Source organism: Ailuropoda melanoleuca, chromosome 6 (genome assembly GCF_002007445.2).
Source record: "Ailuropoda melanoleuca isolate Jingjing chromosome 6, ASM200744v2, whole genome shotgun sequence".
Classification (NCBI taxonomy): Eukaryota; Metazoa; Chordata; class Mammalia; order Carnivora; family Ursidae; genus Ailuropoda; species Ailuropoda melanoleuca.
In genome coordinates this window covers 97,568,148-97,584,551 of record NC_048223.1, presented here as the reverse complement: position 1 = coordinate 97,584,551, position 16,404 = coordinate 97,568,148, and the positions used below count along the sequence as shown (strand labels likewise).

The 16,404-nt window shown below is 48.1% G+C and overlaps 1 protein-coding gene across 47 annotated transcripts in view; it reads left to right on the top strand.

Moving 5' to 3' along the window:
- Positions 1–16,404, top strand: part of SORBS1 (sorbin and SH3 domain containing 1) — a 221,890-nt gene that overhangs the window by 124,804 nt on the left and 80,682 nt on the right. For 14 of the 47 annotated variants that reach the window (XM_034662981.1, XM_034662994.1, XM_034662983.1 and 11 more), the window contains 6 exons: positions 1,046–1,072; positions 1,200–1,312; positions 6,109–6,825; positions 7,437–7,799; positions 11,445–11,589; positions 15,369–15,398. In XM_034662981.1, coding sequence (XP_034518872.1) covers positions 1,046–1,072; positions 1,200–1,312; positions 6,109–6,825; positions 7,437–7,799; positions 11,445–11,589; positions 15,369–15,398 — 1,395 coding nt within the window. The remainder of the gene's footprint in view (positions 1–1,045; positions 1,073–1,199; positions 1,313–6,108; positions 6,826–7,436; positions 7,800–11,444; positions 11,590–15,368; positions 15,399–16,404) is intronic. The other 33 variants (XM_019808501.2, XM_019808500.2, XM_034663008.1 and 30 more) reach the window with 6 other exon arrangements.

Sequence of the window (16,404 nt, the reverse complement as noted above, 5' to 3'; positions counted from 1 at the left end):
GCCCATGATGCCTTAAATACTTACTGTCTGGCCCTTTATAGAGTGCGTGTGCTGACCTCTGGGCTAGGTGGAGGATAGCGCAGAGAGACGGAGATGACGCGGAAGATGAGAAATAGCAAACTTTTACTGAGTTCGGGCAGGCACTGTGCTAAGCATTTCTCATGCATTATGTCATTTAATCCTTCTAGCAACACTTAGGAAGCAGGTATACCATTATCCCCACTTTTCAGATGGGAAAACAGGCTTGGAACTTGCTCAGGGTCGCAGCGCCCATTGGTGGTAGAGTGAGGATTTGAGGTGAGGTCCAGCTGCTTTCCCAGCCAAGCTGGTAAGCCCTGCACTTTGCTACTTCTTGGTGCAGGGGGCTCACGTTAGGAGAGGTTCAGGGCCTCTGAGATGTGCCAGGCATCGCTGGAAGGGCAGGATGGTAGCTGGCTGAGGGGAGACAAGGGTGCCTTGTAGCGTGATGAAAACTCAAGGATGATTAGATTTTGAATTGTTTATATGGCTCATTTAAATGGAAAGAAGAAAAGCGGGCAGGGAGGGAAAAAAAAAAGTCCTTATCACAGCAGATACCTCTGGGCTTAAATCATGCTCTCCCCCTAGCCCAGCGCCAGTCGCCACAGAAAAAGTGCTTATCTGCTTCTCCCTCTCCCATGTCTGTTCATGAGCCCAGCCTGCTAATGAGGAGAGGTCATTCTGAGCCCACATCAGGGTTGGAAAAGGGGAATGGGAGTTACTAGGGACCGGGCAGGGGAGAGTTCTGTTGCCTTTTTGTCTGTAAAATAAGAATGTCAAGGAACAATTGTTTCTTCATTACTGTGAATGTGAGCCTTGTGTTTTCAAAGGTCAGCGCCTGTGAGCGCATCATGGTTTAGAGTGGGTTCCTATGGTAATTAGGCCATCGTGACTGAGGGCATTTTGTGTCCGGCAACGGGGTGCTGGATTTTCCTCTTTCTGTGCGGTACATGCTTTTTTCCTGCAAGTGTAACCATTTCTGTTTACCCCTTTTTCTTCTTGTTTTCATCCCTTCTGCCACACGTAGTTCTGGACTCAGAGACTCCCTCAGCAGGTAGGACTTCTCTTGCATTCTTCCTGCCCCCCCCCCCACCGCCTTCCACCAGGGACTTCGGTTAGAGGGGAACTAGGGAGTGTTCCCTCTGAGTGAGGGGTTTCTTTCTTTTTCCCCCATCTCTCAGATGAGTGGAGGCTTTCTTCCAATGCTGATGCCAATGGAAACGCCCAGCCCTCCTCACTTGCTGCCAAGGGCTACAGAAGTGTGCATCCCAACCTTCCTTCCGACAAGCCCCAGGTAGGCACGTGCCCAAGGGTGGGGTGGGGACTGGTGAGTGGCACCTGTTCTTGAGTCTTCACTTGTGACTTCCTAATTGCCTGGCTGAATAATGGACTGGGTTCTGAGGTGCGCTTTTGGCCAACTCTGGAAAAGCTCTGCAAGGACCAGAGTGAGTGAAAAGTTGGGGGTCAAGGGTCACAGCGGCATAGAATGAGGATGGTCTATACCAGGGGATAAGAGATGTAAGCCCAGTGTTTTCTAGGTCTGAAACGCATGTGGAAATGTTCTGAAGGAGGGACTTTGTTTAGTCCTGAGTTGGGGGGGGGGGAAGGTCTGAGCCTGTGTGTCTGGAATAGGATAGTAAAGAGAGGAGTACACTCTTGTGTTTAGCCCATTAATTTGCTATAAGAGTTCCTGCAACTCTAGCCTTACAGGTGATGGTCAGGTAGCTGTGGCCAGCCCCAAATCTAGCAGCTGAGAGCAGGCAGACAGAAGTCTGCCTCCACTGCCTCGTGCAAGCCTGCAGAAAAAAACCCGCTGAGGTTGGACAGCTTGGAGGAGGGATGATCTTGCACAAGTCTTTCCCCTAAGTCGTTTTCCTGATCTTTCTTCCTTCCCCTCCCTGTTGCTACTCTGCCATTTTGATGAAGGAATAGACCCTGTTTTAATTCAGGCGATACATGAAGAATGTTTTTTTTACACAAAAGCAATATCCATGGAACAGAGCAGTACTTTCTTTTAAAGCAAGCTGAGCTGCTCTAAAAAATGTGGTGGGACCATGTTCCTTGTGTGGTCCACCTCCCTGGGCCTGTCTTCTGCAAGGGTGCTCCCAGACCTCCCAAGGAGCCTGGGGATTCCGAATGCCACCCTGGTTCCCACCCCACTTCTCCAATGACCATCTGGCTGTGGCTCCTGAGGGCATAGAATTGCATGGCCTCTGAAATGTAACTGAGTCAGAGATGACGCTTTCCTTCCTCTCAGCAGACCCTGTCTTTCCAGGCTTCAAGGTGTCTGTGAGCAGCCCCGATGAGCCCTCCCACTCCTGCCATGCTTGTCTCCCCTACACATAGCCATGTGCATGCCAGGCCAGAGCTGCGGGTGTGCCTGGCCTCCTGAGGCCCTCATGGGACACAGCTGCCCAGTAAATGACTTGCCATAGTGGTTCCATTTCCGAGAGCTTTCCTGGTGTGTAAGTGTGCTGCCAGTGGCAGACAGGCTCCTGTCCCTGCAGTCTCAGGAGTGGATACAGTTGTCTCCTCTCCGGGTTAGGAAATGGTGCTAATTAATTCAAGGCAAATTTGGAAGCACATCCTCCCCCCCATCAGTAACTTAGCCCAAAGGCTAATTCACTGGTTCCTTTTAGCTTCTTAGACAGCTCTTCTAAAGAGATAATTTTAAAAGCATGTGAAGTAAATAAAAATTCCTCTTATATACATTTATTTGCGACAGCTTTATTGAGCATTCATTGTGTTCAGATCATGATGTTAAACGTTGTCCTCAAGGAGTTTATAAGGGTGAGCCTTATCATAGGGTGACCACCCTGTAATATCGCCTACAAATAGTGTATTTTCTTTTCTTTTTTTAAGATTTATTGGGGGGGGGGAAGGGCAGAGGGAGAGGGAGAGAGAATCCCAAGCAGACTCCCCACTGAGCACAGAGCTGGATGCGGGGCTTGATCTCATGACTCTGAGATCATGACCTGAGCCGAAATCAAGAGTCGGACGCTCAACCAATTGAGCCACCCAGACGCCCCTACAAATAGTGTATTTTCTCATCTGTCACTCTCCAAGAACTTTTTTTTTTTTTTTTTTTTTTTTTTTTTTTTTTTTTTTTTTTACTGGGGTGTCTTAAAGGAAACTTGGCAAATTGCTGACACAGAGGTTTTATTCTGTATATTCAGTGTAAGATTGGCCACCCAACTTTCAAGAATTTTAGGTCATCCATTATTTCTTGAATTTGTTTTCTGAATGCAAAAATGGCTTCTTGTCCCTAGAGCAATTGCCAGAGCTGTAAGCATACACTGGCTCAGACAGAACGAGTTGGGCTGGGCTGGTGACTTCCCTGGCTGGGTTTCAGATGAAGATAGCTCTTAGGAAGCCCCACAGGCCTCCTTGTAAGGCGTCTCCTTATAAGGAATGAGCAGGGGTCCAGGAGATGCAGGGGCCAGAGGGGAGTTCTGTCTCCTGGTGCTTCCATTTGCTACCTTTCCTCCTGCTGGCCTGGACCTGCTGCCCTGCTCCCCTCCCCTCCAGGAACGGGGAACCAGGGCTTCCTTCTCTCTGTCAGCATCATCGCGGTGGTCTCCGGTGGAGGCAGAGATTGGTAGTTTCTGGAACTATATCAGCTAGGAACATATCCGATTCTTCAAGCAGACCCATTTCTTCCCTGCCCCCACCTTCTACAAAGATAAATGGAATTTCGTTAGTAGCCAGTGAGGCAGGAATGGAAATGGCCTATGTAGTTCCTACAATGTTTACGATAAATCAGAAAGTAGTTCCTTATAAAATGACGATGCTTATCCCCCTCCTTCTGTAGGACAGGAAGGCCTTTGGCTCTGAGTGCATTGTCAACACTCTGGGGAAGCATCCTTTCTACAGGGTCAAAGCCCTGGGAAGGCTTGTGCCTGATGTAATGCAACCCTGGCACCTTATATGGCCATAACCAAATTAAATTAAAAACTCATTGAAACCGATTTCTATCTTTGGACAAGAAGGAATCGCATGTGGGATACTCGAGCTCAAAGTAAAAGTAAATCTGAGCCAAAGTCAAAATTGTCTTTTGCTTACCTCCCTGACAACCCTCACTCAGCTAGCCCGCAGTCCCTTTGCTGAGTGCTAGTTTGAGTGTTTTATTTCTAGAGAGCATTGTTCAGTCTGAAACATGTCCCACCCTCCAGTGTAAGTTCACGGAAACCAAGGAAGTCCCAGCTGGAGGATTTTACTCCTGCTGACTACTGAAGAGGGGACATTCGTTTTGTATTTTTGGCTGGCGCACATGGCCTCATTCCACTGGCCCCATCATGGGTACCCTGTGGAAAGGGTAGGCATCAAGTTAACCTAGGATATCCAGATCATTTCTTCTCAATCCAGGTTATTCGTAGCTTGAAAACTGAGTTTGTTATGGGATAGGTTGCTTACTGTTTCTGGGGCTGATATTCTAATTGACACTCAAAAAACTTGATTTCTCACCTATTCACCCTTCCCCTTTCTACCTGCACACCACAAAAAATAAAATAAAAAACAACCCCCAGACAGACCCACACCCTTGCACTCTCCCAGTTTTTGGTTATAACCCATTTACCAGGTAGTGACCAAACTCCTAATACACCTCTCCGGTGCCATTTAGAGGACGTTCTGGTTTTCCTCTAGTACTGGGCTATCTTTAAAGATAGGAACCAGTGAGGAAAATCTAGGTGTCTTAGCTTAGACTGCTATAACAAAATACCATAAACAGGTGTCTTAAACAACAGACATTTATTCCTCACAGTTCTGGAGGCTGGGAAGTCCAAAATCAAGATGCCAGTTGATTTGGTTCCTAGTTGGGACACTCTTCCAGTCACATAGACAGCTAACTTCTGTGTCCTCACCTGGTGGAAAGAGTGAGCTCTGGTCTCTCTTTTTATAAGGATGCTAATCCCATCATGGGGCCCCACCTTCATAACCCCATCTCACCCTGATTATCTTCTACAGGCTCCACCTCCGGACACCATCACTTGGAGCCAGGGGTTCAATATATGAACTTTAGGGAACATGCACATTTAATCCATAACACTAGGAAAAGAAACTTATTTTATGGTCTAATTTCCAGTTGAGCCACTGATTGACAGATAGTTCTCATTGAAATGAGGAGCATTCTGGAGATTACCCCTTTTCCTCTGCCCCACTGAGACCCAAGGAGGAGCTGGGAGCTGTGTTGAGGAAGAGAGAATGAGATGTGACCCACAGCTTCCTAGCTCTCAGCCTAGAACTGGAGCTTTGGGCTTAAGCCAGGAGTGTGAGGCTGGTCACCCCACTGTGGGATTGTCTGTGCCTGGCGGTGGTCTGGGTGAAAACGGGGAAGGGACTGGCATTGGATGAACCAGGCACAGTCCAGTTCGGTAGGCAAATTAAGTGCCTCGTGGTCTGGCCCCTTTGTTCTGTGTGCATCAGAACGGGCGACTACGTGCTTTTAATCTCATGCCTGTCTTCCTCCTAATAATTAGTTCCATCAGATTGTTTCCTCTGAGAAAGGAGCACATGTGGATTCTAAATCCTTAGCATTTTCTTCTTGGTGAGCTTTAATCTGTTATGCTTATGGAATTGAGTGCTAAATCTCAGGGATTCAATTAAGACATCTGTCTCCTGCGAACACAAATAAGGATGATTCTTCCAATTCTCCATTTCCTAAGGGAAGAGAACGAAAGACATTCAAGCATTTCGGGGAACTTAAACTTTTAGCGCGAAGGGCATGGAGAGAGAAATCTTTGAGGAAAAGAGTGTGAGAAAACTGGGGGGCTCTGGGCCTCTTGCCCCAGCCTTGAGCCCTGGGGCACCCGTCAGTCAGGAGGACTAACAAAGGGTGCAGGTCCGCCAAGGATCACTGTCAAACTGTGGCCTCTCCAGGTGAGTATGATTCCGCCCTTGGCCTCACCCAGAGGAGAAATGTCGGGACCTCGAGGAGTCTTAGCTCAGGGTTTGCTTAAAAACATGTCAAGAATTGTTTTTCTTCAGATCATGTTATGCTGTTATTTCTAATGGTCGTCCTTCTTTCCATTTCCCTCCTCTTTCTTTCTTTTTTCCCCATTTTGATACTGTCTCTTGAAAATAATACTAAAGGTTCTTTCTCCTCCTCGGGCTCCTCTCCCTAAAGAAGACCGCTTTGCATGGCAGCGTCCCCCTATCCACAGTATCACCAAGGACTCCCTCTACCTGAGCTCACCAAAGCCTTACATGCCCCCCAGCACCCCGTGCCAGCAGAGGCCCTCACGACCCCAGCCCATCCCCGTCTCCCTGGCAGCCAGATCCGCTCCCAAAGGTGTGCCGTGTCCTGGGCCCTCGCTTCCAGGTTCCACGTTCCCCAGTGCTTCCTCCCAACCCCGGCACCACCGTGTGGCCACCAGGACAGTTTATAGTGAGAATGTGAGCTCTAACCCACGTCATGAGGCAGATGGGAATAAAAAGGTCAGCAGCTTATATGTACCTTGTTTAGCCAATACCATCTGCCGGGTGGCAGCGGAAGACGCCTCTCGCGTTGCACGTGACCCAGCCACGGGCACTCCCTTGGAAGCTGCAGGCGCTCGCGCACCAGCTCCCAGCATTGTCTCCCGCACAGCCGGCACCGGAACGCCACCCTCTGCTCCCCCTGGCCCTCCCCAGCTATTCTTTGACATCCGTAAAGATGCCGCTAACCGGGGCGCGAGTCCTTCCCTGTGCGCTCGGCCTCCGTTCCCAGACGCGGCGAGACCACCTGTGCTAGGCCCCCAGCTTTCCTCTGCTCCCGAAAACCGGAAGAGAAAAGAACCTTACCTTTTGCAGCCGTGTTATCCAGCCAAGGCAAGGAATTAGGAATGTGTGTGTGTTCTACACCATCTCTCTCGAAACTCATGCAGGCAGCTCACTTGTTTTCTGGGCTGCCTCCCCTCCCTCTCCTTGTCAGCATTGCCGCAGCTTGAGTCCCGAATTCTGCTCTCTAAACACCTTGGCACAGCCCTCTCTGTCCCCCTCTCTCTTTCCTGGTAGTATGTAAGTATGCCGGAGTGTGGGGTCCGTGGACTAATAATAGGGTGAGATACGGGGTGTCGATGTTTTATCACAAGGGGCCAAAGAAATTGTATTTGCTCCCAAGCTTTCGGGCTCTGCAAGCAGTTTGGGGGCTAAACACAGCCTGCCTGCCTGTTCTCTTGTTCTCTTTCTCTCTCTCTAAAGTGTTAAAAGGATTCAAAAATAGATGGATGGAAAGTAAACTTGGATGGGGTTCCCTCTGTGTCATGGAGTGTCAGGAGGCCAGCTGGCTAGCACCGCCTGTCTCATGTACTGTGAGGAACGGGCACCGATTAAATAGTTCTCAGAGTACATCACTGCATGTCCAGTCTCAGCTGTTTAAATATGGAATTCCTTCTTCCCTGCCGTGCCCCTTTACGTAACGACCCCCTTATTTCCTACAGGATGCCACTTTCTCCAGTTCAGCCCAGCCTGAGATTATAGTTGTCCCTCTCTACCTGGTTAATACTGACAGAGGGCAAGAAGGCACAGCCAGACCTCCAGCATCTCTGGGGCCACTTGGCCCCCCAGGCCCGGCGACCGCCCCTGCCGGCTCACCTCTGACCTTCCCGACTCTAGATGATTTCATTCCCCCTCGTCTGCAGAGGCGGTCCCACCACAGCCAGCCAGCCAGCGCTCCTGGCCCCCACCCCCCCGTTAGCCAGACACCACCATCCTTCTCACCACCTCCTCCGCTGGTCCCTCCAGTACCGGAGGGCCTCCGCAGAGCCTCGGAGCCTGACCTCACGGGAGCTGTTTCAAGTACCGTAAGCTTGCCGGAATCCCCTCCTCACAGCTTTCCTGAATGTCTGCTCCTGGCAGTGAAAAACCCCTTTCTCACTGAAGTACTAAGTTGTGAGGGACGTGTCCGCTGCCACTGTGCTTGTGTGGTGACTGGACCCGTGTTTGCTTCCCCCAGAGTGCATGCCTCCGTGCGTGTGTGTGGCCTCCTGCAGCTGCCCACGAGCCCCTCACGTCCCTCTTCCTGTCTGTCCTGTTCGGAATGCACATCTTCCTGAAAGAACTCCGTTTTCCCTCCGAGAACCTCCGTGGCCTTTCCTTTGGCTCGTGATGCTCTTGAGAGGCCAAGCAGATGTAGTGTTGAGAGCCGAGGAAAGCTGAAGAGCCCTGTGGGAAAGCCAACGGCAGTTTCTCCACCAGGGAGCAGCGAGCCTCTTGAGAAGGAAGAGAGCTCCTCTCTTGTTGATTTAGCAGGGAAACTCTTCTATGTACACCGATGGCAGAGCCTAGTTTAAAAAAAAAAAAAAAAGAGTTGAGTTTAATTGAGTAAATGGATCTAAAGGCCTTGTACAAATGTTAGGACTGTTTTCTCCAAGGGCAGAAAATTGCCAGGGCCCCTGAGGCTCGCAGGGGCCTTTGCGGCAAAATGTTGCTCCAGGGGTCGCATGAAGGTGAAAGGCCGTGACTCCTCAGGTCCCATCCCATGAGGGACGAGTCCCCATTGTAAGTGGGGGAGTCCAAATGCTTTAGAGGAAAAGCGGAGTCAGGGTACCCAGTCTTTTTTCTCCTCAGGAGCCCTGGGAATCAAGAGGATCTGAGAACCTCAGAGGGAATTGTAAAACGGGAATGTGTGGATCTACTCATAGGCCTGTGGGGTGCAGCGGGACGGAGTATGTTCAAGTTCCTAGGATAGCGCTTTCCATGGAGGGAGTACTCAATAAATAGCTACGTTGTCGAGGACTTGCCCTCACAAATGGGGGCCAGAGTCCCTCAAAAATAAGTTATTGGCTAATTAGCAGTGAGTGAGCTCCTGTCATGTTCCGGGCCTTCTGCTAGATTCTGTAGGTACAACTATGAACAAGGCACAGCCCTTGCTCTCAAAGGGGTTTTTGGTAGCATATTGGCTCTCAAGCTTAGTGTACATGGGATTATCTGAGAGGCAAGAAAGCTCGTTTAAGTTGTCAACTCCAGGTTATACTCCTAGAGTCCCGACTGAGTGGCTCTGCAGAGGGCCTAGGGCTCTAACTTGGTAACACACATCCTGGGGATTCTGATGCTGAGGGGCCTCAGACCACATTTTGAGATACAGTGGGTCATGTGATTGGCTGATGCAGCTAAATGTTCAGTAACATCCCTTTGTGTAAAGGTGTGTGCCTACAAAACTGGCTCTAAGTGTTCGTTCAACTGAAGCGAGTCATGCAAAAAGCAAGGGAACTTCTTTTTGGCTTGTAGGAGAATACTTAGCCAGATGCCAGGCACACCAAAGCTGGGGATGTATTCATTCTGGTCTGGATCCTCTTCTCAAAACTCTAGATGCAACACTTAGGTCAGGGCTCAGCCAAACATGGCCCAGAGGCTTTGGAGTTTTGCAACTCAACCCTGTTGGAGGAAAATGCCAGGTTGTTTCTGTCAACCAACCCAGCTTCTAGATGAATTGAGAAGCTGCTGTTGTTTTGGAGGGTATAGATACTCTTCCCTTTGGCACAGGGTATTTCTCTAGAGCAGTGTATAAAGCGAGAGATATTTTTAGTGCCCTAGTATACAGTTGTGCATAGTTTTGTTGTATCCTGTGTAATTTATCATCTGTATAGATCTAGATTTTCATATTGAGTTTTGTTAACAGGTATTCCAGGACAGGTTAGTTAGGACAGTGTCCTCAGTTTCTCAAACCTGACTGATCAGCTTGGTATAGACTTCTAGGCGAGTCCTCAGCTGGCCTGATAACTTCTGGTTTGGCCCCAGGTAACAGTAAGGTGACATAGGGAACTGCTTGGAATCCTCCAGTCAATGAGAACTGTCAAGAAGAGTAGGAGCCCCTGGGGATGGTGGCCAAGCCACAAGTTGAGATTTGCTCCAGCTGCAGCTATTTGAGAGTAAGAGGAAAAAAGAAAATTCATGTGAATTGATCCAGGTTCTTTTAGTCAAGAGCCATTTTTGTGATGTTCCAGAAATAAGACTTGTGCCACCTAATAAAATTTTATGGAATACTTCGTGTTCACATGATCCAGACACCACAGTAGGCATTTATACCTTAAGGAGCCACGTGCCTGATTTTGTGTGTGTGTGTGTTTCTTGGGTGCATTATGGCAGAGTTTTCACTGATGTATCATTTATTAAATCACTTAGGAAGTATATTAAGACAAATGTAATTTTTTTCCACTTTACAAATGAAAAAATGGAGATGAAGCACTTTTGAACAAGATCATGTTATGCCTCTCGAGGCTCGGGAAGAGATTTTACTCACTAAATTGAGCTGTTGCTCGTAACTAGCAGCTGCAACATTAGGGCACTTTCGGAAGCCCCTACTGTGTGTCAGGAGCTGTCCCTGGTCCTGATACTCACATTTTCTCTTCTATGGGCATGTGTTTTCTTGCTGCAAAAGTTGTTCAGATACACCTTTGCAAATAGATGGCTACAGTCACTCAGGTGGTGTTTATTTATCGAGCACCTGCTGTCTGCAGGGTGTTGTGCTAGGTGCTGCAGTCAAAATGAGGAAGAGAGGCATGGCTTTTGTCCTCCAGGTACTTAGAAGCTGATTTCTGGAGCATATTAATTGCTTTGAGCCATAGTTTCATCTGGAGAGTAAGGATCAAAGTCTTGCCTTTCAGACTCCTTAAGAATGACATTCCGGCTGGAGGTCTGTAAATTCCAAAAGAGAAACTTTGTAAGATTTACAGGTGTGATAGAGGAAAACTATATGTATATCCTACATATTGAGGTCTTATTTTCCTGTCTTTCAAAAGACTGCCATCATTCCCATCATAAATTATAATTTTAATAGTAATGATTCTATTGGATTTTATAGCCGAAACCTCAGGTTTTTGAAGTCAGGATTTTCATAAGTCTTCACCACTTCAGAGATCTTTGTCACTCAATACTGGAGTGGAAAAAAAAAATGTCAGGTAGAACTGGATAACATCCAAGTCTCAGAAGCCAGTGCTAGTAAGGTTGTTGAGTGATGCAAATAACAAGAGTGGCTTTCCGGGAGGACCAGTACTTAACTCTTCCCTACTCCTTACATCGATGGCTTCTTGTCCTCACATTGTCTCATGTTTCTTTAGACAAGTGTACTAAACTTTCCTGATTTTTCCCTTATACCAGCTCTCATTCTCAGATCACATTTGGAATTGCATGAGTCTTGCATGTTTTTCTACTTTGTTTTGAATTTCCTTTTTCAGTAACCAGATTGATCCACAGTTATTACCCGGTGAAAATAATGATGTTGCTGAGACTTCCAGTAACGCTCACCTTCCCTCTCGACCCTTACTAACACCAACAAAGAGACTAAGCATTCTAGATTAAACTTCTAACTGGAATTAGTGATGTCTCATTGATTACATTTCTTTTTATAATTAAGGTCCTTGTAAAGCTGTAAATTTCTTCTTTTTAAAAAGCATTAACATTAGGTTTCATGTACTTAGAGTTGGTTACAGCGTGTGTTCACTTTTCAGGATTCAGGTCCTCTACTAAATGAAGTTTCTTCATCCCACGTTGGAACCGATCCCCAGATCTCTGCACCAGTTAGCAAGCCATCATCTGCCTACCCTTCTACGACAATTGTCAATCCTACTATTGTACTCTTGCAACACAATCGAGGTAAGGGAACTTCACAGAGCACCCCCATCTCCCTGGCTTCGATGTAGCTGTTCTGTGACTTCCGGGGGGCAAGGATTCTGCCATTCCACAGAAATTTTTACAAACCCTGCCCTTCCCTGAGGCCGTCTGCCCCCTGTGTACTCACTCCCATGACCCACAGAATAGACCACAGCAGGGAGACAGGCCCCTGATTTGGGATGATGTCAGATATCTGCTTACGCTGGTGTAGCGAGTGTTCCATGCCTGGGGCGTTCACAGGTGTCTTCAGATGGTAGCACCAAAATGAAAGAAAAGACAGAAGGGAAAAGTCTGTGCACCTTAACTCCTTATCATGAGCATTCAAATCAGAGCTTTGCCTGGAAAATCTAGGTATAATAATACCTCTTTTAATAAGTCATGTAGTTCTTTGACATCGTGAATTTTCTAGAAAGCAAAATTTTGAGTATCAAAATTAAAAAATAAAAGAAAGCATAATGGGTGGAAACCTTTATAAAATTTCAACTATGTTTTTGTGCCTCTAAAGCAGGCACTGAACTTTTTCTTGGTGACTCACTGGCCTTGACTCCTGCCAGCAGTTATCACACTGGGCTGTCATTCGGTGCACCCTCTGGGGATGTGAGGCTCACGTGGCTGTTTGTTCCTTATGCTACGTGCCCGCATACAGCTCTGCTGTTTGTTTTCTGTTGTTTCTCTTGCTGCTTCTGGTTGGTTCTTCCCCTCTCTGAAGGGGCATCATGGGGAGAACAGAAGCGGTCTGAGGTAATAGTTGTATCTGTTGACCCTTCTGCTTTAAAATTTCAGAAGATGATTCTAAGTCCCAAGTTTTTACTAGTTGGAATTCAACAAAGAGAGAAACTTTCCCTTCATAAAAATCCTTTTCAGTGTGAAGTGTAAAGTTGTCAAGCTGTTTCCTAGAGCAGAAAGGGCTTTTTAGTCTGAGTTTCAAAAAAGCTGGGCACCAAAACTTTCCTTTTCTTGACTCACTGCTCGCCTACTGCATATTTCCCCCAGCCCCCACCCCACTTTAACTTGGACGAGAATGGAACTGGAGTCTATTTTTAATTGTTTTCCATATTAAATGGAGTTTTCTGTTTCCTGCTTCTAACTTGTAAAGCAGATGAATGAAACATTTCCTCTCACTTAAAATCTTCCCACTCGAATCTTAAGTAGTTATTTTGGTAATTTTATTTTTTTTCATTATGGCTTCCATATAAACCGTCCTCCATGAATCTGTGTTCTTCCAAAGATGATAAGGGTCCCAACCCCCACCCTTAACTATGTAAGACCCCATTCTCTGTAAGGGCCGTAGCCCTTACTGGCAATAGCTTTCTCTGCCCAGACAGTGTCCACAATGCAGGACAAAGTGAAATTTTGGTTCTCTATGAACTTCTTTATGACTCATTTAAAAAAAAAAAAATCCAAACAGAAGCAAGTTAGTTCCCAGAAGGAAAGGCAGTTTCTCTAAAAATGGGATTTATTCCCAAGGCAACATGGTTTTTGGGAAATGCCAAGTGTAATGTCAGCTGCTTCCACCAAGTCCCTTTGATGACACCTAGTGAGACATCTTTGGGCCCAGAAATGCCTGTAGTTCTTTTTCTTCTCTGGGCAAATGGATTCCTCTTATTTGCCCAAATGCCTTTGGTTCTTGCCTTTCTCTTTTGTGCAGTCCTGCCCTTTGGGTTTAAAGATCAGAATCGTGCTGCCTGAATCACACATCCTTCGGTAAAGGATACAAGTACATTCATTTTTTGGAATTAAAAGTAGCTTCTCCTAAAGAGCAAACCATATGTTCCCTAAGGAGGCGGAGCAGGAAGAGTGGAGGAGAATGGAGGCGCCTGGCCACTACCCTTGGATCACTGATTGTCAGTGGGGTTTAGGTCATGTGTTTTTGGCTTCGTTTTGGAATTCACCCAGCCTGGCAGCAGTGCTCATAGAGTGTACCCATAGAGACGATTTCTTAACTATTGCAAAGTCTCCTGAGGGAATGATAACTTTACTTCTGGAATTCTAGTTTAGTTACCCTAAAAAGGGTTCCCTTTTTTTCTTGCCTAGAGGGCCCCCGGGCATAGTGTGACAATAATCCTGTCTCTGCAAGCCAGGCCCCCCAACTGTAGACACACGAGGGGGCACCGCACATCTGCCCTAGCACTCACCACACAGCTCCTCGCCCCCCCCCCACAGCATTTTTACCACATGTCTGAGGCCAGATCACTTACGATCAGTCTGGAAGGAGGATTGGAACCAGAAAACTCAGGACTGAAGAGGTGCCTGGGTCCCCTAGCTCTGAGCTTCTCTGTCTTTATTGTACACGGTCTTGGGGGTGCATACTTGCAGATTTGTATTCGGGAGGTCTGAGGCAGGGCTGAGATTCTGCATTTTTTTCAGCAACTTGCAGGACACATCAGTGCTTCTGGTGCATAGACCACACTGGAGACCAAGAGCTCCATGGCTCCCAGACTCTGGGTCTCATGGTCACAGGAAACAGCCGGGAGACTACCCCAAGGTTGCTTATTTCTAACTATAGTAAATAACACCCCTGAAAAACAACTGTTATCCATATCACATGTCATTCTATTAAAGAAAGACCATTTCATATCCTAGAAGGAGGAACAACATAGTCTTTTAAGTTGAATAAATTTGCTGTTGCCTGTTGAGGAAGCCCTTGCCTCTGGTTGGCAGACTGGAGTTTGGGAACCATAGGTCTAGTGAGCACTTTGATTGGACAGATGAGGAAACTAAGGGCAGAGTTTACGCGATTGGTCAATATCTCCTAGCACGCTGCTGGCAGAGCTGAGCCTAGAGCTCGGCTGGGCTCCTGTTGTCCAGCTGGTGGAACTTTGTCCGCATCCAGAGGTGGACACCTGTCCCACTGCTGTAAGCACCCCTGCTGCTCTGTTTACTTCTTGCCCACATGGATTCTGGAGGGAGGGTGGGGCCGCAGCCAAGGCGGATGATGACAGCACCCAGGGGCTGGCAAGTGCTCTATTTTTATCTGTGTGGCTGCTTTATATTTAGCAGTCGTGGAAGGTAAAGGTCATTTTTATGCTTATCCCAAAGCACGTACACACAGAATTCTCAGAAGTTAGATCTTGGCCTCCCCCCAACGAGTGCCCGGGAGGCTGAGGAAGCGAAAGACCATCCGTGTTGGGGAACAGTGGTGGCCTGGCATTGGGGTTGGAAGGCAGCCCGCACTAGGAGTCGGGGATCCAGGTTCTAGGCCCTCCTGTGATGTTCAGTGTCATCATGGCTAGTGTGTGCTGCTTATCTGAGGCGTCTCCACCCACCTGCCCTACCTGCTAGGGTCACGGCAAAGATTTAAAGTGTTAACGTGTGAAAGCTCTTAAAACAATGTCTGGTGTTTGACAGAGCTCTCAGGAGGTGGTAGCTGCCATGGTTACGATGACAGTTGTTTCTCTCAGAACTACTGAGACTGGGGTCGTGATAAGGTCCTGGTCCCTTGAAACTAGGGGAGTTGGGAGGGTCTCTTTCCATGACCAAATCACTTTGAAACCACAGGGAATCAACCAGAAAACAGTAACCGTTCTCTGAATCTTGGTGCAGATGTTGGGGGGGCGGCTTGGAGACACCATAGCTGGATAACAGAAGCCACGTTAATGCCCGGGCATTTAGCTGGGTGTGGTGGCCACGCCACGTTCCGGGATCTAAGCCCAGGGGACAGTCAGGACGCCAGTTTGAGGATGCTCACGATTCTGGCAGGATTTCCGGGCCTTACCGTGTCTGTGTAAATCTCACGATGTATATCTTTTCTTTTATCACAGAACAGCAAAAACGACTCAGTAGCCTTTCAGGTAGGTGCCAAATATTTCTTTACACGCCAACACCTTTGATGTGAGAGGAGCATGGTCTGATGAGTTCCTCTGATGTGCTGGAAATTCTGTTTGTTGCTGGACCGCAAGGACGGTGCAAGCAGGCACAGTCCCACCTCCTCCCTGCAGCCTGAGGGATGGAGGAGGCACACCACGGCAGTGACCCCAGCTAGTACACAGGCTCTGGGCAGCTGCGATCAGTGCCTTGATGGGTAAGAACAGGGTATTCTGAATAAAAAAGAACAAAGAATTATGCCTTAGGTGGCGCATTCGTGGCAGGCCGCGCTGAAGAAGTGTCCTTTCTGTTGCTTCTAATCCCTCTCCTAGGATGTGACAGGTCAGGGTTAGGAAATGTGGGCAGGCTCTTTTCTCGTTGGGTGGCAAGCCCAGATGCCGGTTAACGACCCTGTGTGACAGACCTGGGTGAGAACCTCCAGACCCCAGTGCCTGGAAAGGGGTGTGAGCAGCCATCAGAGTCTCCTGGAGACCTGGTCCAAAACCCGGATTCCCAGGCCACAGCTCCAGAGATTCGGATTTAATGCATATGGGTGAGAACTTGCACGTCTCACCGGGTCCCCAGGGATGCTGATGCTGCGTGTGTACTGACCACATTTAAGGATCAAGTCTCACCAAGAATGGCAGTGGTGGGCCTGGACCTGCTAGAACATGAGGTGTCAGGGCTCAGTCCCTGATGAAGCGTGGCCGCACATAGGCAGAACTGTGGGGAAGCCCAGGAATGGGAAGGTTTCGCCATGTCCTTAGGGCCTTCTGTAGCCATTCTGCTCTGAGTCCTGGTCCCACTGCTTCCCAGCTGTGCAGCTTAGGCAGGCTGCTAATGATCTCAACCGCAGGTCAGGTTTCTTACCTGCCAGATGGGGAGCGCAGTAGTGCCACATAGGTTCTGCGAGCGAGCAGCCCAGCACCGAACGCTGGCACTCCCTGGGTGCTCGGTAGACATGAGTTTCAGTTGTCAGCAGGCACCCCCATT